Raw genomic sequence first — 25,488 nt, 5'->3', positions numbered from 1 at the left:
CGTACCGATTAAACATTGAAATACGAATCAATTAACTGTCCGAGGAATCGAGCAATCCACGCCACCTGCGCAACGGATGCGAGGAGGAGCGAGGGCAATTTTATTAAATCTCCCATACGGCTCGTGAAACGGCTTCATCGGAAGGAAACGTCGAAATAATTATACTCAGCGGTGTTTTTACCTTATTCCTATCAATAAAATTGTACCGTTGCGTGTAACGCGAACGTTTCCCAACGAGTTTAACTACCCTGGCGTTACGCGCGTTCTCGATTTATTAAATCGCGGCGCGTAAAACGCGCTCGTCCATTTTTCTTTCGATCCGCGAACAGAGCCGCGGTTTTCGAATCGACTCGATTCCTTTCGACGAGGTCTCGTCCTCGATCGATGGTCCAGTTTCGTTTTGCAACAAGAATCGAAAAAGATCACAGGGAACAATTTTGTCCTCGTTCGGAGAGCTCGATCGTCGTCCAGTGCGATCTATTCGAGAAGTGCATCGGTGCGATGCAAAGATGCAATTGAACTTGTTTCTTAAATGAAATCTTACGATCCAAAGTGTCGTATCGTATAAAAAAGTATCGATTGTACTTTTCGAGATACGTAACTTTTTTCATCCCCGTCTACGATCGTATCGAGTAACGAGTTTTTCCCTGGAAAACGACAATATGTAAACGATATTTGCCATGCGTTTCGAACATCGTTAAAAATCTCTCGGAAATTTAAACGCGCGCAACGATATCGTGTATGGCACCGAAACGGTTAATATCTCACCGTTCGGCGTGAAAAAATATTTCCATCGATTTCACGATCGATTTACGAGGCAGTTCCTAGCTAAGTGTAACGTGTTAATTAGTTTTCTCGTTAAAGAAAAGCGGTTCCTGCTCGCGTTGTTCCACCCGGTCATACTTTACCGGAATGGTCGATCCGCCGGTTGCTAATTGGTTAAATTAATTAGGGGCACCGGTGTGTAATTTATCGGCTGATAAACGCAAATACGCGTACAAGTTCGTCGCGACTTGCAACGCTCGGCGTATACAAGCGTAACGTGGTACCTATACGTTGGAGGAACGGGGCGGTGACGTTGTTTTTCTCGTTCCCCGGTCGACATCGAGAGACCTACAAGACTCGGCTGAAAAGAAACAGCCCCATTTTTCACTATATCGTAACAGATAAGATTGTACGGAAATAAAGAAAGTATAAAAGGGCAGCGATTCCGAGCGAAACGCGTAAGAATGTTCTTTACACGCGGGACGGGTGTCGGTGGACCTGGCATTCACGGTTCGAATGATTTAAAAATTATTAGACAAACTGAAACAGGAATTGTACATTTTTACCGCTTCGATCGATTAAATCCGGAACGACTAACAGATGAATACATGCGTTTTACACGTGTACTTAACGTCGAACGAAGAGAACGTATTTCACAATAAAGACTCGATCGATACAAATTTCCAACGATTTAACGTCCGTACACTTGGTTACCCTTACTCGTTTTTAAATACGATAATTGCTTACGTACTTGGACCCAAGGAACGTTTTCGCGTAAGAAATTTGGTAAGAAACGAAACTTGTTTGGTTTATTAAATAGAATCGAGAATCTGCTCTAAACGTTGATCGTTAGGAATTTGTTATAAATAGAGCGTTTTGAGCGTTGCACGACTTTCTCTAACAAGTGTCGCGAAGACGAGAAACAAGTAACGAATGGCAATTAACACGTCGAACGTATTTAACTTGACTTCGTTTCGCTTGTCTTCGATATTACCTGGAGTTCTTCGATAACGAAGAAAAATGAAGAAAATGCAAACATACGCGATAATAAGTAGGTCGAGGTTATTCCATTTGAATTGTTTCGTAACACCGAGAAAATGAAGAAACCGTTCGATTATTCGTTTTAGATAAACGAGCACTTTAAAATAAGTACTATCCGTCCATGAGAAAAAGTCCGTTGTCGTTAATCATCATTCTAAATAGATTCTTTTTCTAACGAGAAAAGGTTGGCTCGTTTAAGTAAAAAATGCAACATCTACGCATTCTGCGTAAATTATAAGAATTAAAGAAATGTTAAATTAACGTATCTAATAAACAGTTAGTATGCTTTAAAACGTAAAGAAACGTCTTTGCTTCGAATCTCGATCAAAATTAATTTCTACAGGAAAATTAATCATTCCTAATGCACAAATAGGGTACATATTGTAACATTAATATTCGGAATATGCAAAAGTGTTATTAACAATTGGAAACATTCACTAAAACCGTTCGTCTCGGCAGATTTCGCAATTTCTTGATATTTACTTATCGTAATTATTAACAACCGTCATAGAACCATACTTTAAACAATTGTTAACAATGTCTTAGTACAAATAATCGATTAAAATATCAATTTGTTGAAATATTTAGTTAAATCGACTAAAGGGAATCGAAGTAACTGTATAACACCTTGGCGGGGGGTATATATAGAACCCCCGGTTGCCGAAAATTTCATTCTCCGGGGAACCGCCGAGGCGGACGGATCTCTCCCCAGGGAGCACCCTGGAGTCCGGGTGATCCAATGATGACCACTTTTGACGACGATTGACCACGATTGATCACGATTGACCCAAGTGCCGACGATTCTTGACAACGACTGACCGCAATTGACCACGATAGATCACAACTGACCCCAGTGCTGACGATTCTTGACGACGACTAACCGCAATTGACCACGATAGATCACAACTGACCCCAGTGCTGACGATTCTTGACGACGACTGACCACGATCGACCACGATCGACCATGACTGACCCCAATGCTGACGATTCTCAACGACGATTGACCACGACTGACCACGATTGACCACGATTGACCACGATTGACCACGATTGACCACGATTGACCACGATTGACCACGATTGACCACGTTTGACCACGTTTGACCACAATTGACCACGATTGACCACTGACCAGTATTCTTTTGGATACCTGGACCCTCCACGGGCCACTATGGATGCCATTTGACCCCTTAGTATCCGGTACTGACCGCTGATAAACGGTGGTGAGTACTGGCTACAGTTCTCTAATTTTAATTTGTACTCGTTTTCCCATATTTATTTGCTCTGTTACCGCAAGATTGTATTTATCCATTTTGTAACCCACGTATATCGTGTTAATAGTTATCTACCCAATATATCTGTATCCGATATATCTATAAAACTTTCATTCGAGAAAAAAATAAAAAAGAGCACGAAAGCGCGCAAAAGTTATTTAGTGCGTTAATTTTTGAAACGTCGACGAGAAACAAAATGGGGTCTCGTATCGTCGTCATCTCCTTCGAGTATTTACCTACGCGAAGGTTTCGCTGAAAATAATACGCGTTCTTGTTAACCGTTTCGCCGTTTAAAATTAATTCGTACCTATAAATAATTACGCGTCTGAAAATCAAGGTACAAGAAGGTTCGAGCAACCCCAGAAGATTTCAAGGGAGTTGAATAGATTAGGGTTGTTCCGCTCGATTAATTCGATAATACGGAGAAGAACGAAGGAAATACAAAACCGGTCGATTATTCGTTTCGGAGAAACGATCATTTTTAAGCGAGTAATTGCGATCCCCCGAGTAAACACACGGGTAGATCGAGAAAGACCGAAAGATCTTAACGAAGTTCGATAGATTAGGGTTGTTCCCCGTTCGAGTGGTTAAACAACGCGAAGGAAAAGGGAAGTAGCAACAAAACCGCGCAATTATTCGTTACGGAGAAAAGGACTACTTTCGAATAACTAATTACGCGCGTAAAAATAAGCTACGCCGACAGTCGGACGATACGAAACTGAAGTTTGCTAAAAACGACTATTTTTGAAGAAGCAATTACGCGCGTGCAAAAGAAAAGAACGAGGACACGGGTAGGTCCCCGAGCGTAACCAGGAGATCTCGGCGGAGTTTATAATGGGTTAGGATCGTTCCACAAATCATCGCGGCAAGTATATACGCGCGGCGAACAGTCGTAAAAAAAAGTCCCCGACGTTGCACACTTGTTCTATCACGCGTGGCGCGTATTAATTTCGCGAAGCGTATTCGCGATCGGCTTCGAATGAAGACATAAACCACTAACGACAAGCCGAACCCAATAAACTACTTTTACCGCGCGCGAGCGCCGAGCAAAGAGCGAGAGGCGCTCGACGAACGATCCATTAACTCCGAGACCAGTCGCGGTCGGAACGAGGAGCGACGAATTCCGATTCGCGATCGCGTTGCAAAAATCCACGGCGAAAATCCCCAGCGATCGCCTACACGTAGAACGAACGAGGATCTCGGTGAGTCGGCGCAGGAAGCGCTCGGGAGATCGTTAAGTAATTTCCCTGTCGGATTACCGGGACTGGAGATTACGAAGAGGGTCGTCCGTAGCCCTCCGCTAGGAGCGCGGGTACGACGAAGAAAAAGCGGTGGACGCGAAGAAAACGGTGAGTAATACGAGCGATGGTGAACACGGTCTCTCTCGCGTCTCACACGCACGTACCCGCGAAATCGGATTACGGATTTTCGTGTGGACATCGCCCCTAAACTGCCTCTAAACCGCTCCGATCGGCCGGGTCCGCGTCGACGGTACCGTGATCCCCCAGGACGCGATCTTGAAGAATTTCTTAACCCTTTGGACGCGACGTTTCGACGGACGGACACGAACGAACCTAAATGGGCGTAATTCGGTAAGTAACGACTCTCACCGGAATCGGACACGCGGGATCACCCGGTCCCGTAAGGAGCTTACGGTGGTACGGTTGTCTAGAATATTAAAAAATCGAGTTCGTTCTTATTGCTCTCCCTTGGAATACGCGACGTCGGGAATACGCGCGCGATTTCTTTTAACTCGTTGCGAGCGTAAACAGCGAACCGATGTGAACTACCTAAAATTTAATCACCGACTGCTCGAACGTGCTCGCTAATAACGTGGTAGGGTCGACGCGACGTTTAAACGCAAAAATAAAAATCAGCGGATTAAACGTCCTCTGTACTGACCAGTTCCGGCCACTCGTTTTCTGGCTAAAGTCACCTTCGCACGGACCATGCGCGGTTTACAAACAGGACACCCAGTCGATGGAAACAGTGCTCGATCACTATCCGCGCGAACCGCTCTGTAACGCGAGTAACGAGTCCTGCGCGTTCAGTGTGCGCACCGATGTGGGTAAAAAAGTCGACCACGCCACGTGATCATTTTCAGCATTTCGATTGGCCCGAGTCCCGCGTGCCCGAAAACTCCGAGGATGTATCGCGCAGGACCAATCGCGTAAACGATGCACGAGAGCGTGCTCGTTAGCCCGCGATCCGTTAAAGGGGTCTTTCACCGTAACCCCGTAAAAAGAAAAAAGAGATCTCAATTTTTCCTTCCGCAATTTTCTGAAAGAACACAGTCTTGGAAATATGTGCGTTAATTGGCGGAAAATGGAGTCGAGGATCGCATCGGTTCGCGTTCGAGGGGAATGCACGCGATTCCAGACACGGAGCGATTTTTCTACCTGTTTCGCGATAACTGGATTCAGTTGCGTACACGCGATAAACGCGCGTAAAGTTGTTGCATCGGTAGTCTGCTATTCGAAGCAATTTCATCGCTCTCGCTCGAACGGAGTAGGTGGTGCCGGAGATCAAGTTCAATATGTATTCATGAATATTAATCAATTCCGCGCCAAAGGTTCGTTTCGTTGGAATCGAGGAGCGTTTATAAACGCAAGTGTTCCATCGTTGCGAGTTTGCGAGACGAGCGATGGTCGGTTCGAAAACTTGCGTGGGAAAAACCTCGCGATCGATTCGTCTCTCGAATTCGGAAGCGGGTCAATGTCTCCAACGAAACGAAAAAGGTTCACAAATTACGAGAGCTCCGTTTCAACGTCGAACGAGTTATTTCGGACCGCGTGTATCGCACAGAATTCAATCCGTTGGAAAGTGGTTTTTTTTTCCATTCACGATACGCAAACTTGCCGATATTTTTCGCGTACTTGGTCCCGGGGGGTTCGTAGTTCGCTTCGCTCGTTCGATTATCTGGATTATTGAAAATGAATTCGTAGCTCGAGCAACCGGCGCTGGCTCTCCGAGTTATGTAGCTGTTACGCGTGCTGATTAAAATTACGACGTATGTGTGTATCTCTCGTGCGCGTCCCCCGCAGGAGAAGAATCAGGAAGACGATATAGTATCTCTCTAAGCGACGTTCTAAGTAGACTGACAAAAGCAAGGGGTTAAGTGAAAGACATTAGTTAGTTGAAATGCTCGCGATATTCCCAGCGCGTAGTTCCTCCGGAGCTTCAATTGAAGCGCGTGTGGCCGCGTCTTGTCTAACTGTGAGACAAGCAATCAACAAAGTAATATACGCATATAGAAGCAGCGGTACAAACAGGTTCGCACCGGAAACGGAGCGTTCGATCCCATTTAGTTTTCCACGCGGATCGATCAAAGAATCGTCCTTTCGCCCGCGAACGATTTCGAGCGATACAAGTTTACCCCGGTTCGGAACTTTTCCAATTGTTTTCTCGCGCGGAGAAAATAATTTCGTAAAGTGTACCGATGCGAAGAATTTTTCATCGAAATATAATTAACACAACGACGATGCGTTTGCCGAATGTCGAAGTTTTATCGGTGCGTTACGATTTCGGGGTTTGTCCCAGTTTAGTCGGCTATTGATAATATACGTTCTTCGTTAACGTATATTGAAATTTTTGTTTCCATCGTCGGCTCGATATCCGTACTTTTGTTCATCGTTGTCCACAGCGAGTGCCGATTCCTTAATTTTTGTCTTAACTAGAGAGTACTCGAGAGTTGGAGGTGTTTGTCAGTGGCGATCGGTATCGTTGAGAAAGGAAGGTCGATCGGAGAGTGCGCTCGTACCCTTTGCGCCACCCTTGCGGCGCTCGGATCGACAAAAAGTATTCCAGAAATACGGAACCGTTCTATTTAAAGCCGATGAGATCTCTTAAGAACGAAAAGCGAAGAAAAACAATCAGAACTTCGGTTGTTACAAACTACACGCCACTTAAAAATCACGAAATACTCGCTCCCAACGTTTCACGGTAAACACACGCCTGAAAGATCAAGAACACGCGTGTAAGGGGGCACGTGCATTCCAATTTGTCGCGCTTAATAATAGGTACCGTACCGCTCTTTGCGATAACTAATAACAGATATCGTTAGTTCGCTACGTATCGAATAATAACGCGGGGCATAAACGTGATCTACTCATCGGTCTCGGAATGTAAATTACTCAATTATCGTTCATCGGTAACGCGCGGATCACATTGTTGCGATGTATACTCCACTTAGCGAGAATTACAGAGACGCGATTACGTACGAGCCAATCGGAACGCAAATTACAACTTTCTTCGGTGCTCTCGTGTTCTCTACTATCTACGATTTACGAGCTGTCCGCTCTCGGTTTTCAGACCGTTTCGACAAGAATCTCGCTCTCGGTGGATCTTTTTCAATTTACGGCTCACCGTGCCGCGCGGAGCGCTCGAAACGCTCGAAACTTACGGAGCTTTTTCATACGTCCATGGAAACCACGTTCTCCTCGACTATTCTTTTTCGTCGGAGAACGTTCGTAGTCGTCTGTGCCCCGATTCGAAGTTACGCATCATCGCTGCATAAATTACTGCCCGGATCAAAGTATCGGTACACTTGTCGTTCGTGTTTTATATGTAAATGCAAAACGAAGCGCGAATTGATTTCAGCACTCGTTAATTATAGAACGGTACGAGAAAGACGGAAAAGGAAACCGTGGTTTGCGAATCGTCGCTCGATGATTACGAATTATTAGCCCCGTTTAATCGATGATCGTTTCAAATGGGTTTGTCGAGACTCGAGGTATTCGTACTCTCGTTTCTCTTATCTATTAGTGGATATCCGATACTTTTATTTTCCTCGGCTATTAATAAACATCGACCGTCCGTTTTTGTTCTTCGTTAACGTATATTGAAATTTTTGTTTTTATCGTCGGCTCGGTATCCGTACTTTTGTTTATCGTTGTCCACGGCAAGTGCCGATACCTCTATTTTTGTCGTCAGCCGATAAACACCGCGATACTTTTGTTTTTGCGATACAATCGATGGATCGTATCGATGTTTTTGCCGAGATACTAATTGTTGTTGGTGTTTTTCTTCTCGACGCGTCTCGATCGACGATCATTTACCGATGGGTACCGGTAGGAGCTCGCCGATGCTCGAACAATCGTAAACGAACAATTCCATTCCGTAGGAATTTTACCAACGAGCGTTACTAAAACTTTGAACGATATTTGTAACAGTGGCTGCAAGACAGACGGAAGAACGCATCGTTGTACGAACGATAAAACTGGAAGATTGATCAAAAACTGACAACGACGACAACGAAGTTCGTGAAATTGTCCTCGTCGGCTCGTGGACCCTGACTTCTTAACGGTAATATTATGGATATGTATTCAAAGAGTCAATAGATATCGAGCAAAGCGACTGTTTTTACGGCGTACCTATCCAGTTGTATAATTTTTCATTTCCAGCCCTGTAGGAGAAAAAGCTTCGTATCTGGAGTCCTATGGCTGCATAATTTATCATTGGACGCCGAAGTACGAAGTACGTATCTGCTGGTATTCGTGTCGAAAGAGAATCACGTCGGGATCGTGCACTGCATACTTCGTACTTCATTAAACACTGCGCTAAACCCACGAAGAATCCATCTTGCGGGTTTTTCAATGTTTTTTGATTTCACGTACCGCGTAGACGAAGTCGTCTTACAGGTTTCTCGGTGATCCGACGTAGATCCACAATTAGGATCCTTACGCCTTCGTTATCCATCTTCGTAGGTTTCCCTTCTTCGTCGCTTTTTTCAGGCTACCGCGTTCATTAGCACTTTCCACGCCAAAAGGAAAGTTAACGTCAACGTGCACACTACCGTGAGCGTTTCCTCGTTTTTATTGGCAATTTCGTTCGGAACCACCGAAAATAGAAGGATCCGCGTTTACCACCGATTCGACGTAAACACGAGCGCGCGAGTAAATAACGCAGCTCGACGAACGAAACAAGATTTAAAATCGAACGGTCGATCGGATCGATCGTGATAAATAGGTATTTATTGAAGACGATGGTGATAAATAGATATTCGTTAGAGTTGATCGTGACAAATCGGTATAATTCAATTTTTCATTTTCTTCTTTTTAATTGAAATTCGATCGATCAAATTGAAACGATCGACTTCTTCTTTTTACGGGGTTTCCGTACATATTACCCAGAGAGCAACGATCCATCGAGTCGCGGGCGGGGGTTTCTCGTTGAATTCGAGATCGACGAAATGGTGATTTCCACGAGAAAGTTACCCCGAGCCGCGGGTCACCGAAGAGATATTACAAAGCGTGGGTGTTTCGGGACACGTGGTGTGAAAACCCCGGATATTATCGCAGTTTCGCCGTCTTCTTCAACGACGTCGTTTCCTGGTTGGCCGCGTTCCGGTATTGTTTGATATTGTTAGAATTTCGTTTATTTGGCAAGCACGTTTGAATAGCTCGCGTGGAAGTTCCCGGTCTCGGTTGGCCGCCGCGGACGAATTAGGGCCGGTTTACAAAAACGAGGAGAAAGGCGGACGGTACAGGCGGCGGCGGTAAGGCGGCGTGCGTGTGGTAACAGCGGGGTGGATAAGATTTGTTTCGTGACGTAAATTACATTTAAAAAACCTCCGGGTAAAACTCCGATTATCGTGAACGTTCCTACCAAAAGAGGATCGTCTCTGCTTTTTTTTTTTTTTTTTTCTTTTTTTTTTCATTTCACTCCGTACGATTTCTCCTCGTCGAGACACGCTTACCGTCGCTGCGTTAACCTCTTTAGGGATGAATTATCTTCTTGGAAACGAACACCGAATTCGAGCCGACATTTCATCCGTATCGTAACAAAATTGCAGCCTCCCGCCATTCGGTGCAAGGGTACACCGGTATCTCCGCAAGCGTCGAGCTAACAATTTAACGTCGATTACGATGATACTTTACGCTCGTAATGTCTCTCTTATTCGCCGTACAGTTTTTTGCCATCGTGATCCCGGCTACGCTCGCATCGAACGCGAAACCGCACGGTTCTCTCGCTCGCGATCGGTAAACCGGACAAAATTTCAAACCTCGACTTTTCTACCGAACCGCTCCGCCTGAGATCGCTCGCGAGATCTCAAAGACGTCACGAGCGCGGTTAAGGAATAAATAAATGCGCGACCTTTGGCGAAACTGGCGCGAAAGGTGTCGCGGCAAGAAACTCGCAAGGAATCGTTTTCCTTCAGCTTCCGAAACTCGAACACAGGTTTAAAGCGACCGAAGCGTTACTTGACGTCAAGGTCGGCCACGAGGCACACTCAACGAATCACCCTGAGACCGCATAACTCACGTTCTAGCTGCGAGTGGGAGCTTCCGTTTTAAAGTTCGCTAACCTGATCGTTTCTACCGAAAATTAAGCAGAACCGTACTCGACGAAGATCGTACAATCGTACGTAACGAATCGTCTGCAAACTTGTACCGCCACAGGCTACTCAGAATAGTTGGAAGATCGTGTTAAAGTTTACTGGCGTTTAACAAGGTGTACTTTACACGATGTAATATACTGGATAAGTTAGGCACTCCGTAAACCTGGAACGGTATTAACCCTCGACTACGGACACCTAGTTTATCGACACTTAAAACGGAGTCGGTCGGACACGGGTGAGAAGAATCGTTATTAAATATTTATAAAATTCGTCGAACGAAAGTGTTCAACGATCTCGCGAACGAATCTCGTTCGAGTTTGTTGAATCGCTCGGTTTCGTAGCGTACGAGAATTACAAGATCGTTACGCGAAACGTATTATCGTCGATTATTTACACTATTCCCGCTGGTTTCGAAAATAAAAAGAAAGAAGCATTTTCGGCCGCGCTTCGTCGCTTTTAGTGAACTGTCGAAGGGTCAAAGGTCGTGTAGTTCGTTGATACTCGAAACTACTTTTCCATTGGATTAAGTAATTCCCTGAACTTGCCTCCAGCGAATTACATAAGAGATCACGGTCAATTTCGGTCGGTCGACCGCTCGGGCCTAGACTTTCTCAAAAAATCGTTTTACGGCAATTTTAAAACAAAAGTATTTTCCGTGCATCGTATTCTACGGCGAATTTTATTTACAGCGTAATCGTTGTTCTGTAAACTATTTCACATTTGTAGGAACGAACGAGCAATCTTATCTTCCTACGTTAATTATTTCTTGATGCAAAGTTGCGTACAATTGTTAAAATTCAATATCGACTGGTGTTCGACCAGTCTAGAAAATATTAGGTTGTTTGGAAAGTCATTTCGTTGTTTTTTTTTTTTTTGTAAACATGAAACACGATCATCGAAACGAATATCGATGAAATGACTCAATCTCCTGCATGTTTTTGGTTATAAATGGAAATGGTAGGTTCTTCGGAAAGTCATTTCTTTTTTTTTTTGTAAAAATGAAACACGATTTATTTAGAGCGTATAAACATTTTGTTAAATTGCATATTCCCCATTCTGAAAAACAAAGTGGCTTTCCGAACAACCCGATACGAACGATGATAAACGATCCGAGGTCCTTGTCCGTACATGGACTTTTCGTTCCCGAGAGGTACGCTTCCGACTGTACGGTTCGTATTTGAAATGTTTGTGTAACTGTATCCTTCGACTGCCAGAAAAGGTAGCTGCACGTTGTACCCGCGCAATGAAAGGTCGCGCGCGTGCTTAAAATCAAATTAGAAAAGAAAGAAAACTCACCGACACGTGAACGCGTGAACGCGAGAGAAGTATGTAAAGCGTGACGTACGGTAGACCGTACACGCGCGCGTATCAACGTGTGCATGAAACAAAAATAAAGAAGACAGAAATGTATCGAAGTTCGTTGTCTCGTCTGCTGTAGGTCTGAGCGCGTGTGGATCTATGCCAACGAAAACATTTTTAAGCCACAATGTTACTCATACTGTAGCTAGAGATGACGACAATCCTTTACGACGAGAATACTTTTCGGACGAGTACCGAGCGTCGAATCTGAAACTTATCCGTAACGGGAGTTCGGTATCGATATTTTACGATCGTAAGGTCGTTGAGTAGCTTCGAAATAAATTCGAACGCGTCGATCGTGCGCGCGGATAAAATCGAATTACCCGCGCGTACCTAGCGGGCTCGATTTAACGTAAAAACGAACGAAATTCACGAACCGTTGACTTATCCAGGATTGGATGAAAACGCGCGACATTGCGATTAGAGTACGATCGCTCGAGACTCGCGTTTCCTCGATATTCGGGCCGCGTCGTCGACAAGAACGATACGACACGAATCGAACGTGTCTCGTCCACCTTCGAGGAAGAAAATCGAAGCAACTCTCTCATCGCGTTCGTAATGAAAGAGAAAATTACGTTAACCGGTCATCGGCACTGTGCAATCGTTAGATCCAGCGTTTCCATTTCGCTCTAACACGCGCGTCGCTCGTGATAGCGTTATCAAAAGCGATCCGACGCGTACGCCGACTTTCTAAGCGCCACGGCGATAGACTTTCAGCAAATAAAATCTATCGACGGTACGTCCAATATCTCCAGGAACGCGGCGCTTGTATCGCGTGTCGCTACCGGAAAACACGATCGGATTCTAACCCGTGGCGACTTCGCGCCGCACCTGTCAACATCATTTCGTCGATGACTGCGCACGCCCAACCCGGTAACAACATCCGACCGCATCCAGCGGCCTGGTCTAACAGTACCTAGCCTTCCCGTACCTTCTACGGTAAAAGTGTATCGGGCTACTGTAACCAAAACAACAAACACCGTTGTCTTTGACTCTGCGAGAGATTTCGAAATTGTTCGCGAGATGCCGCAACGATACCTCGCGTAAAGAAAAGCTGAGTCAAAAGGCGCGAAAAATCGTGTCGAGAGAAGAATACAAGTATCGATACGTAATTATTGGACGAAAGACTGCGACAGTTACGAACAGAAATAAAAAGGTGGACGATCGAAAGAAGCTTTCGGGAGCTGTTTTTCTCGGAGCGTTCCTCGAGTTAGCCACAAGGTTCCGAAGGTACTTTGCACTCGAATGGATTGAAATTTGGGATATCGGGGAAACCAAGCTCTGCACATGGCGTTCCTCGAGTTAGTCACAAGGTTCCGAAGGTACTTTGCAGTCGAATGGATTGAAATTTGGGCTATCGGGGAAACCAAGCTCTGCACATGGCCACTCTCGAGTTGCTTTTGCCTTGCAAGCTGAACCAAGGTATTGGAAAACCTATTTTTGCTCGGTTTTACTACTTCTTCCAGGTGTTTGGTAGACTTCGATTTTAATACGTCAAGCTTCGACCACTTCGTCTACGATATCGTAGAAAAGTTATCTTTGCTATCTTTTGCTAGTCCTTCCAGGTGTTTGGTAGACTTCGATTTTAATACACTAGGCTTTGACCACTTCGTCTACGATATCGTAGAAAACTTATCTTTGCTATCTTCTACCAGTCGTTCCAGGTGTTTGGTAGACTTTGATTTTAATACTCCAGGCTTCGACCACTTCGTCTGCGATATCGTAGAAAATCTATCTTTGCTATCTTCTACCAGTTCTTCCAAGTGTTTGGTAGACTTTGATTTTAATACGCCAGGCTTCGATCACTTCGTCTACGATATCGTACGAGATTCGCGGTAAGGAAATCGGACGAAACGCAAGAACCACGATCGAGTCTCGTCCACGTTCGAGTACGTTCTCTCGTAGGTATTAGAAAGAAGCCTTGATATACGTAACGTCTTCGAAAAGAAAATTTAGCGTTCACGAGGACGAGGAGCAAGGGGTTGACGGAACACGTTCCTCGCGAAACAATAATTGATTCTCTCGCAGCCTAGATTCCAGCCATGTACGGTTATAAATTGTAGTGAACGTCGAAGAGCCTTGTAAACCTTCCGATAGGAACTCGAATCGCTCGAAGAACACCCCGATAAAAGCAGCTTTTGAAATAACCGTGGTGGCTGTGCACGTTGCGATGGTCGATTGGTCGCGTCGTTTCCAAGCCTGCATCACTGCGAAAGGTGCTCATTTCGAGTAATACCACTATTTTTCTTTTGTCGATAACTGCGCAAATAATCATTCAGAACCAGCCTCGTTCTACGCCAAGTTACCACATCTTCGCGTAATATCGGAGGGAAATCGCTCGCTACTTCGCACACTATTAACGAAGAAAGGGTCCAACCTGTCTGGCTCCGATTTTAACACGTTTTTGCAGACTGCTGGAGATCCTTGTCCCGACGCGGTGAACATTGCGCGTAAGTACACGATCGGTTCGTAAATAATTATTTACGATCAAAGTTCGACGCAATTTTTGATCGTCGATGTTAACCCGTTATCGAGATCACCGTAGAGAACTTTATCGTATCTTCTGAAAACCGAAAGAGGTACGTTCGCAAAGGAAAGAGAATGCGATAATTTTTTTCACGGAAAAATTAGCTACGCGAGCTCTACATCCTGTGTAACCGGAACCTGAGGATTCGTCGTCTTGTATTTAGAGTTGGTAGCTTATCGTTACCGAGCTTCGTTTCGGAATTTGGCCAACTCGAGTCAGGAACTCGTTCGGGATCAACGATGCGTCGATAAGGTATCGTTGCTGGGTTTACTGCGCGGAAACTTGTATCGAGAATTGGCGACCGATCTTGGTACCGGTTTCGGGAGTAACAATGATCGTCCAGCGACGAGGACGATAGAGTTTCGAACGATGCGAACGTTTTCTAAGCACCGGCGTTCCTTGTTATTTCCGTGCGGGTTTCTCGCCGGGGCAAAAGTCGTAGCGAAAGCGTAGGGAGAAGGAAAAGAAGGAGTAGCCAAAAGAACGAGTCGGACGATAAACAGACCCTCGCGGAGCGCACGAGCAGCGAAAATAAAGGGGTAAAGCGAGGGACGCGGCTCGTAAATTTGCTCCTCCTTTGTAAATCGAAAGAATAAAGGAGGCAGCAACAATGGCGATATGTTAATCATAAATTTCGACGGGCGTGCGTGCACCATCCACACGGCAGGAGGATCGCGGAAAGGGGGGAAAAAGGAGGAGCGAAGGTTGGCGGGAGGGCAGCAACCGAAACGAGGGGGTTGAAGTGGAAGACGAACGCGAGCCAAGAGGACGAGGACGAGCTTGGGATTAGATTAAGGGAGAGGGACGGAGGGACCGTGAGGTGGATAGGGTGAGACGCCAAACGAAAAGTACAGGATGGATCAAAATTAATGGTTACGTTCCAAGTTTCGTTGATTCGTCGAAGCGTATTCGGTTGCGACGTTTGTACAAGCGACACGCTGCGAAACGCTTGGTTTTCACTTATCGATGAGAAGATACTACAACGATGCTACAAAGATGCTTCAAAGATGCTACAACGATGCTACAAACATACTACAACGATTCTACAAAGATACTACAACAGTGCTACGAAGATACTACAAAGATACTACAACGATTCTACAAAGATACTACAACGATGCTACAAAGATGCTACAACGATGCTACAAAGATACTATCTTCTCGTTCTCTTGGAACTATCGTTCGAGAAAACGTCGCTGCAACGATCGAAAATCAATTTTTGAAACGAGTCCGTAGACACGACACGCGCTAATAACGCGAGCGATGCAATTGTTCGTAACCACGCGCGTCCTATAAAAGCTTCCTTTATGAATAACAGAACTCGTCAGTTGCAACACTGTTTTCCACATGGTCACTATTTTCGACGTTACAAGGCCTCGTATGCGCGCAAAATGAAGTCAGATCCAGCGATAAGTGACATGCGAGCATAATTAAACTTCAAAGGATTAATTAAGGAATTGAGATTCAACGCGGTAGCGAATATCGTACGGGTACGGGTCTCGTTCGAATATAAAGATTTCGTCTCGTGCGATAACGATGATAATGATAGAGAAATAATGACAGAGAGAGAGAGAAAGGCCCAACGAACTCGCGCGGTTAGCGTTTCGTTCGTTTCGCGAATCATCGCGAGTTCGGCTCATTGGATGCGTTCGTTTCGGATACGATAAATGGTTGGAGATAAATTATTGTATCGATAAAGTACATTATTTCCATCGTCGAAAGTAGACAGGCCGTTCGGTCGATGAGTTTTAACCGCTTCGCTCGGTATATTAATTTCACGAGCCGTGGTAGGATCGCGATGGGCAGTTTGAGAGACACTGCAACGGATACACTGCTCGATTTCTCGGCTCTTGAAACGTATTTGCGCGTTTGCGAGAAAAGAAAGAAATCCAGCGACGATCGAGACGAGTCGAAGACGACTCCGTTCGAGAATCGGAAGAGCGGAGAACCCTTGCGAAGAACTCGATACGGTCGTATAAACGAACGAGAGAGGAGAGAGCGAAAGAGAGAGAAGAATGGAAACCAAAAACAAGCGTAAAGAACGAGGAAGATGTAATAGTTCGAGCTTATCCGACTGCAAGTGCCGTTTTTGCATCCGGTTTTATGGAAGATAAAACGCGCACAGTTGTTGCATTCCGTGTGTTACTTAATGCAACAAATTTTATTTGTCCCGCTATCCGCGGTAGCCTCGCAACGCGATTATTATCTGGAAGGAGGTGGAGAATTCTAATTAACGTTTGAGCGATTAAGAATAATGCCGATCTTTGAATCTACTGCTTCGCTGGTAATTAGTATGCCACTAATAAAACAGAATTTCAGATTCTTTCTTACAACGGTGCGTGCATGGAAACCCTGTTCGCTTCGAAACCGGTGAGAATTCTTCAAATGGAAATTATCCGCCTCGCGATTTTCAAACTTCGTATCCTTGGGGTGGTGCTCGATTTTTTTCATATTTTTCCGATCCGGTGTTTTCGAATCGCGAAATCCGTTGGCACGAATTTCATTTCGAGTAACTCTCGGTACCCTGTACGTACCGTATGGGTGACTTTTTTATTTTTCTGTGCGCAAACGATCTCGAGCCTGCGCAAAAGTACGAAACGACCTCTTCGAGCACTTGGTTGCCACACGATCGACGATTTCGCGACGTATTGTATCGTTCGCGAATAAGCGCATCGGCAAATGCAACGATACGCGTTGCGTATCGCAACAGCGACGAGCGTTCGTCGATTTACCCCGCGATACGGTCGTAAAAATGTCCGGTGTAAAATAATCCTCGGTTATACGAGGGCAGAGTTTAGTAAAGTTAAGTTACGCCGTAAAATGTGCCTCGAGTCGATAAAATTTTATCGCGCGCCTCCTTACCCGCGGCTTGCGCCGACGATGTACTCGTATCAATTGATACTTTTGTGAAAGCGAAAGAAAGCATAATGACGATTCTAACGACAGTGGAAAGTATCGGGAGTAATGTATAAAAAAAAAGACAAAAAAATGGTATTAATACGCTTTGAAAGACGCCTGCCACCTTTGCGTTACGAAAGCCATCGGTGATGAACGTATCGGGTTCTTTCGCGAGTGTGCGCGTATACGTACAAGTGAATTTGTAACGATCTTGTTTCAACGTGATCGATGGTTTTAATTATGCGCAAAGAACTGCTCGAGTATTCGAACAATAACGGAAATGTTCAAATATCTCGCAACGATGCGGGAATATTCGAATAGTTGCAATGGGACCGAAACATTGGAACAACGATACTCGACCGTTCCAATGTTCGAAAATTATTCGAACGTTCGTAGCGTTCGAATAATCGTAAAATGTGCGATTATGGAATAGTTCGGCACAAGAGAAAATGTAAATAGGACGTTCATTTTTAGATAAATATAATACAGTCGTGCAGCGGAGTACGGTTACGAACAAGTGAATAGATTGTAACGATCGCGTCGGCACACCAACGGAAAAAATAGGAAAGCCGGTATCGAGATCGTCCACCAATCCTTGACTTCTCGAGTACTGCACGGTTCGATGTCGTTGTATTGCAACGTAAAATATTCGAGCATTGAACCACTCGGTCGGTTCTTGGATCGCATCGCGCTAGGCATCGATAACGCGCGGAAGAATAGCACGACAGGGAGGCAAATTGACAACGCGTCGGCGTCTCGGAGTCAAAGTAGAATCACTTTTATTAGACGGTTACACGGGCAACCGGTCGTAACGGCGAGCTGTGTGTTCTTATAGAAGCCACGTGTCGTTACATCGACTACAACTGGCAAACAGTCCCGTCGTTGGCCGTTTTCAACTCCGTGCACCGTTGCTTCCGATTTTCATTCTCGGCTGTCGCGTTACGAAGACGAATCGCCTCGATTCACTCGTTCCGGAAAATGATACGCGTCGTTCGCGCACCCGTCGATGCGTTCCCGGGTCGATAATTACGAAATCGTATGCAGACGCGAACAAAGTTGCGAAACGGGCACGATCGAAGAGTTACGCGGCGCGTAATGGCAACGGTTCGTGGAAATCGAGCATCAGGGCTACCGTTTCCTCTGTCGAAACGCGTCGCGAACGGAAACGGGCTTCTGAATTGCGCGATCGCAATCATCGACTACCGAGCTGCACGGAAATCTTTCCAATTATGCGAAACGTTCCACCAGGGAAAACGGAAGCCGACAAGGTTTCGGTATCGCCTACGGAATAACAACACAGACCGCGTTATCGTACTTTATTGATCCGTAAGACGACTTTCGTTTTTACAATATTCCCCTCGAGGTACGTACGTACGCGTTACTGTCGACGCTGATCGACTCGAGTCGCGTTCCTTTCAAGATTGATTTTTCTTCTCCCTCGCGATACGGGTATTTAAAATTCTCGCGTTTAGCTTCTCCAATGCTCCGAAAAGCGTTACTCTTTTGATTTTTGTCCCGTGAAAATCTGCCCCAAGTAAGTTTGGACGAGAAACAGTAAGCCACTGTTCAAAATTGTCGCGTTTAGCTTCTGAAATACTCCGAAAAGCGTTACTCTTTTAATTTTATTTGACGGAAATCTGCCCCGAGTAAGTTTGGACGAGAAACGGTGAGCCACTGTTCGAAATTGTCGCGTTTCTCGCGTTTAGCTTCTCCAATGCTCCGAAAAGCGTTACTCTTTCGATATTTTTCTCGCGTAAATCTTCCCCGAGCAAGTTTAAACGAGAAACGACGAGCAACTGTTCGAAATTGTACGTTTCTCGCGTTTAGCTCACTCTTTCGATTTTTGTCTCGCGTAAATCTTCCCTAAGCAAGTGTGGACGAGAAACGACGAGCCACTGTTCGAAATAGTCGCGTTTCTCTGGTATCGTTCGGTGAATCGCGAAACCGCGCGGCGAGTAACCATTCGATCGCGATTCACCCTCGCGATGACTAGGAACGACTCCTACACGCGGATAAGCCGCTTGGAGTGGCGAGAGCGTCGCGAGGGCGAGACGAGAACCGAGTCACCGAGAAAAGAAAGCCACGACCCGGCCCCACGACGGTGAACGCTGGCCCCTCGAAACTAATGCGTCTGTCCAGCGATTCGGGCACACGACGAAAATCAATCAAGTCCATTAAGGGGCTCCGAAACCGGCCCGGGCATTATAATACCGATACGAGCCAATGTAACGCGATACCTGTGCGTCGTTGACCGACGCGTCGTTGATGCCGGACCCTCCTGCGTTATGTCATTAATGAAGATCCATTTAACGCGACGCGCTGTCGATTACGAAATTGATGATGATTCCCAGCCGCGCCGGCGACTGTCCTCCGACTCTCTCGTACCGATATCGTCCACCTCGCATCGCGACCCTCGCCGATACGTCGACGCGAACTCGACGGAATCGAACCGGAGCGACCAACGGAGAACGCTGCGGAGGGAATCGAACAGAGACACGCGGAACGAGAGACGTCTCCTCGCAAAACGAGACGGGCAATTGTTCGCGAAACTACCGCACGAGCAAATCTGTGTTCCAAATTTAACACTGCATTCGATGCTTCTCTGCTACCAGAAACTAGCACGTTGATCCTTCGAATCGTGTAATTTCTTTCAAACGGAACATTTCCGTTTCAACGTTTCGTATACGTATGTGACGTCTCGCAAGAAAGGAGCGATTGAATTTTAATTGAAATTCCAAATTGGTTTTCCGAATTGGAGAAAGTACACCGAATTGAGCGACGATCGAGAATCGACTCGAGAGTGGAAAAGGTCAATACGAGTTTTCTGTGGCGCGCAACGGGGAAAAATTCCTCTTCTACGTCAGCGTTGAAAACAGACTCTCGAGTAACTCTGAAATTTGCGCTCGTTTCGAGAGCAAAAATTGTACCATCGGTCGTCCAGGATGGAATGCGATCGTCGCATCGATAGCTCGCGTTTGTACGCGAAATTCAGCAACTGGAGCGTCGGGTCTATTTTTAACCGCGTTACGCGCGTGTTACGATTGCTCAACTAACGGTTGTCGCGAGGAATGTAAAACGCAACACGCATCGTCGCCGATGGTACACCGTGATGATAACCGGCCGCGTGTGCGTGACTTTGGCGCGCGGATTCGTAGATCTCCGATCGATCGAAACGCTCCGAGTTTCCATCGCGTGCACTCGTTGCGTGCTACGAATCCAAAAGCAACTTCAAACGTCGAAAGAAAAACGGAGTTCGTTCGCCAGAGAAGAATGTTCGGTTCATTTTCCATTTGTTAACGCGGATCAACGTATACTTTGTACATTCAGAAGAGTCTACGTTAACACTTGTTGCGTGCCACGAATCCAAAAATAACTTCAAACGTCGAAAGGCGAAACGAAGCTAGTTTCAAACAGAGTTCGTTCGCGAGAGAAGAATGTTCGGTACATTGTCCATTTCCATTTATTAACGCATAGATCAACGTATAGATTTATTTCCGTAGATCAACGTATACTTTGTACATTGAGAAGAGTCTACGTTAGCACTTGTTGCGTCCCGCGAATCCAAAAGTAACTTCAAACATCGAAAGGAAAACGAAGTTCGTTCGCGAGAGAAGAATGTTCGGTTCATTTTCCATTTGTTAACGCGGATCAACGCATACTTTGTAGATTGAGAAGAGCCTACGTTAGCACTTGTTGCGTGCCACGAATCGAAAAGTAACTTCAAACGTCGAAAGGAAAACGGAGCTAGTTTCAAACCGAGTGAACGTTCAATGCATTTTCCATTTCCATTTGTTAACGCGGATCAACGTATTCTTTGTACATTGAGAAAAGCCAACGTTAGCACTTGTTGCGTGCCACGAATCCAAAAGTCACTTCAAACGTCGAAAGAAAAACGGAGCTAGTTTCAAACCGAGTGAACGTTCGGTACATTTTCCATTTCCATTTATTAACGCGGATGAACAGATACTTTGTACATTGAGAAGAGCCTACGCTAGCGCCGCGCCTGGCGCGTAAACCTGCAACGACTGTTATCGAGGGTGAAACCGTGTACTCTTAACGGGGGGAACGAAATTACTCCGCTCCAAATTGAAACGACGCTTGTTTAAAACGGCGCGAAAGATCGCCGATAAACGTCCCGCCGAAAGGGGCCGTGAGACCTCCGGGGAGAGCTTCGTTAATAACAATTTCGGAGAATAGCGGCGGCACGCTCGGACCCCCCTCGATCCGAGCAATATCGATTACCGGGGTTAATAGCTTCCGAGGCTGTCTCCTCGCGACAAAAGGTATTAAACCCGGGCTGCCGCGCGAAACGAAACTCCATTTATCATCTTTCGGCCGTGGCGCATCGACGCGGTGCGTACGCGCGCGAACGCCTCTCGTTTCGCATAATCCGACAAGGAAGCGAACGAGCGTGCAAGCGTGCACACGCGTGCACACGCGTGCACGCGCGCGCGGGCACCGCTTCTTCCACGGGCCGCGCGATACACGCGGGAGATAAGTACTTTCGCCAACGGAGATCCTGACAACGCGTAACAAGATTATCCTTTTGGGCTCGATAATGACGACGCGGTCGGATTCGGTAATGGCGGTGCTTTCGTCCCAACAATATCTGCACGATTTATGAGGGCGATAATGCGACGTCCGAGTGGTAAAATGGTTCACGAGCCGCTGATGGGCGTAAGATGATGCATTCGATCGTTATCGGATTCGGCGACCCGGTCCCGCCGCCGGTACGCACGCGCGACTACGCTCCGACGACTCGATTTCGCTTCCGTTACCTTTATCGCCTTAGACTCTGCGTCACCTCCGCGTCGCCGATTCGACCGTTGATCGCAATTAACCTTTTTGCTGAAAATTCGCGTACTCCTTCCTACGGAAGATTAACGCGTACCGCGCGGTGATTAATACGTACGCGGATCGAGTCTACCGAGTATCCCTTTACGTTACGTATCGGACGTTACAATAATTATTGCGCGCCGGTAATTACCAATTATTTTTGTAGCGCGCCGGAGATACCGCTCGGGTGGTAATTACGTCGTCGCGAGTCTTGTTACTCCGCGGATAAATCGTACCGGGTCGCGATCAACGAAAGTACCTCGAACACCGCGGGAACCAAGATTCGATGAAACTTTACCGAACGGTGATGGAATCGGTGGGTGTTTTCTCGCTAGCTTTGCGATTTCCGGGAACGGTACACGTTCGAAAGATTTTTCCAACGTCTATTCGCGATTCGAGATTTCGAGACTTTGAAAACTCGTGGCATCCAGCGCGTGCAAACGTTTTCTATTTTTTTCTTTTCCATTTTTTTATTCAAGAAAACATTTTATTTTCGTGCTCCCGCACGGTGGATTCGTCCAGGCTCGTTGGTCGGAAATGTTTAAAAATACGTCGAGCGCAGCTCCGATTCGTAAATTCCAAATCGTTTGGAACATTCCCCGGCCGAACGGCTCGTCGAGGTTCTTTCGGCATTAATTTCATTTGAGTTACCTACGTCCGGGATATTTCAATTAAAAGCGGTGGACCAATCAGTCGCTCGGCGCGCAGCGTGCTCTATCGCGTGGGTGTCAAGAGCTGCGTTGCTGCAGGGGTTCCTGGGTTTCGCTCTACAACTATGTAATAGCACGTGTTCCGTGCTTTCGTGTTTCGCCTCCGATTATCTTACATCGACTCGAATAAATTACCTTTGTTCCTTGGCCGGCCGGTTGTCGATTTCCGACTCTTTCTTCGAAACGGTACTCGGAATGGGCTGTTGACTCGTGAACACGCACGCGACCGATTTCTAAAGACGGTCGGTGAAACAAAGTTTAGTTCCAACGGAGCGAAAACATCGCTTCGGAAGATGTACAGGTCGCTTCGAACCTCGAGAAGAACGGACGAAATTTGTATCCGACTCTCCTTACCGGAATTTTTCTTTGAAAGTTAATTGGAACCCGATCAAGGTTGACGTTGGTCGAATTTATCCTACTTTCTCTCGTGCGGCACGTTCCTCTAGCGCGAGGACCTACTTTGAAAATAGTGGACAAAATTACACCGGTTCCTTGCGCTTCGATCGGAACGATTCGAAGATTTCAGGAAAGCGAGAAACGAGAACGAGCTCGAACCGTAACGATTCGTAATCGCGCGGGAGAATCCGATCGTAGAATTTCCGTGTAACATGATTTGATCGAATTATTCTTTGGCCGAGTTTTGCGTCGTTGCTGATGAAATTTCGCGCGTTACCTCCTCGTTGTATTTATTACCGTAGCCCCGATAAATCGAGAACCGAAACGAAACCCAAGGCTCTCTCGGGCGAATAAAAGCGCGCCGGTGAAACAATATCCAGACCCACGGTGGAAATTTCTCTTTTTTTTTTTCCTCGAACTGACTTATCGGTTCCAGCTGGAATTAATCCGAATCGGAGGAGGGGGTAGTCTCGCCCGTGCTCGATCGTGCATCGAGAAAAACGATACAAATCCGGCGTCCAAATATTGCGGGGATCCACGACCGCAACGAGGAAGCGAGGGCAGCAACGGACACGCGAGACGTTTCGACGACACCGTGGGCAGCGTTGATCTTCTCGAACCCGACCGAAATCGGTGCCGTTCGAAATAAAACCGCAACCGTTTCGAGACGTACGTGCACACACCGGCCCCGTGATCGCGGAGCCAACCTTCGTGCGGATCGAGCGAGTTCTTGAGAAGCTGCGAGCATTAGCATATCGCGATTGCAGAGCTCCACGGAAACGACGCGATAATAGCTTGTACCGCGACAAAAGTTCATTAACGAGCCCACGATGGAAATCGTGCCGCTCGAACACGCATTATTGCGTGCACGTACAAAGTACGATATAGTAATACGCGGTAATGCGAGCCCGATGCATACGGTGTGACTATCGTCGTGGACCGTAATTGCATCGTGCGAACGAATTCATTTTCACCGGCCGTTGGCCGTCTCGCGTTTCGTGCGTTCAATTTAAATCGGTTATTTAGTAACTCGAACGTTCGACATTTGCATACATTGTTTCGAACCAGCTTAGCGCGTTACCGTTCTCTTTTCTCTTCTTTCTCTTTTCTATTGTCTTTTTTCTTTTTCTTCTTTTTTTTTTTTTTTTGTTTTTTTTTACAGAGACTTTCGATCATCTCTTCTTTTCGTCGTTGTTTTTATCTCCGTTCCTTCTTCGAGTCGTTACTCGTCGTTCGCTACGGTCTCGATTACGGGGAAGCGTCGGAAGCGGTTCGACGAGTTCTAAGCTGAAAAGAGGAATTTATTATTATTATTATTATTATTATTATTATTATTATTATCATCATCGACGTCTTTTGCGCGCAGGTAGCACGGACGCCCGGAAAACGAAGAAACGAACCAAGCGGAACACGGACGCGCAAGAGGCAAGGTGCAACGACAAAATTGCTGCCATTAAAAGCTAACCCCGTTTTTTAAAATCGAGCGTAATTTCTGTCGTCGAACAGTGGTTCGTTCTTACGCACGACCTCGTAAACGTCCGACGACAATGCGTCCTCGAGTACGCGTAATTGCATTCGGTAAACGCAATGGCGATGCATCGGTAATTGCAACGGCGCGTCGTTTGAATTCGTATCGACCTTGTTCGCGCGAGTGAATCACGGTAGGCGAGTTTCGCGAGAAAAGTACCACCGTTCGTCGATATCGTCGCGCTCGCGTCTCGTATAAATCAAAACGTCTCGATGATCGTGCGATTAAACGACGATAAATAACGCATTCGCCACGAGCAATTACCCGTTGCGTTGTCGTTTCCGTGGCGAAGAATAGCCAGCACCGATAAAGGGCCGTAGGGATACGTAGATACTTGAATCGTAACTTTCAGCGGGGTTCCCCCCCGAAGGGGTCCACGATCCTCTTACGCTCGCTCCTATTATATTATCGAAAGAAACGTTACTTTCTCGAATACACGGCCGTACGTGTGTCTGGCCACGGTTGGTACGCGCCGGGTCCAATTTGCAACGACAACAACCAACCCCCGTAGTCGGCGGGTTCACTGGCGAAAAAAAATGATTCGCTCGCCCCCCTCCGACACCGAAACCCAGATAAAATTACTGCGCGTTCCCATCGGTCCGACTGCCAGGAATAATAAAATAAATACTTGTTACCGGCCGATACGAGCGAAACATCGAATCGGGCCGCGATATAAATTACAACGCGGGGGTATACGTACCGGCTAATATCGTTCGTATAATTCAATAGCCCTCGATGGAACACACAGGGCTCGTTCAACGAGCGCAAAATGCAGCTTTGTGCGCGATGTCCGAAAGGCTCTCGTTAATGCACGT

At 46.3% G+C, this 25,488-nt stretch overlaps 2 protein-coding genes across 2 annotated transcripts in view; one reads left to right on the top strand and one right to left on the bottom strand.

Annotated features, from left to right (window-relative positions):
• Nucleotides 1–25,488, bottom strand: part of LOC143155043 (uncharacterized) — a 184,253-nt gene that overhangs the window by 141,392 nt on the left and 17,373 nt on the right. The gene's annotated exons all lie outside the window — the stretch shown is intronic.
• LOC143143573 (uncharacterized) lies at nucleotides 8,140–25,158 on the top strand. The gene is made up of 5 exons (XM_076304963.1): nucleotides 8,140–8,143; nucleotides 8,252–8,283; nucleotides 8,483–8,555; nucleotides 14,058–14,228; nucleotides 24,512–25,158. The coding sequence occupies exons 1-5, from the start codon at nucleotides 8,140–8,142 to the stop codon at nucleotides 24,607–24,609; spliced, it is 378 nt and encodes a 125-aa protein (XP_076161078.1). The 3' UTR covers nucleotides 24,610–25,158.

This window comes from Ptiloglossa arizonensis, chromosome 2 (genome assembly GCF_051014685.1).
Source record: "Ptiloglossa arizonensis isolate GNS036 chromosome 2, iyPtiAriz1_principal, whole genome shotgun sequence".
Classification (NCBI taxonomy): domain Eukaryota; kingdom Metazoa; phylum Arthropoda; class Insecta; order Hymenoptera; family Colletidae; genus Ptiloglossa; species Ptiloglossa arizonensis.
The sequence above is the reverse complement of the archived record's forward strand: the minus strand, read 5'-3'. Positions and strand labels throughout refer to the sequence as shown.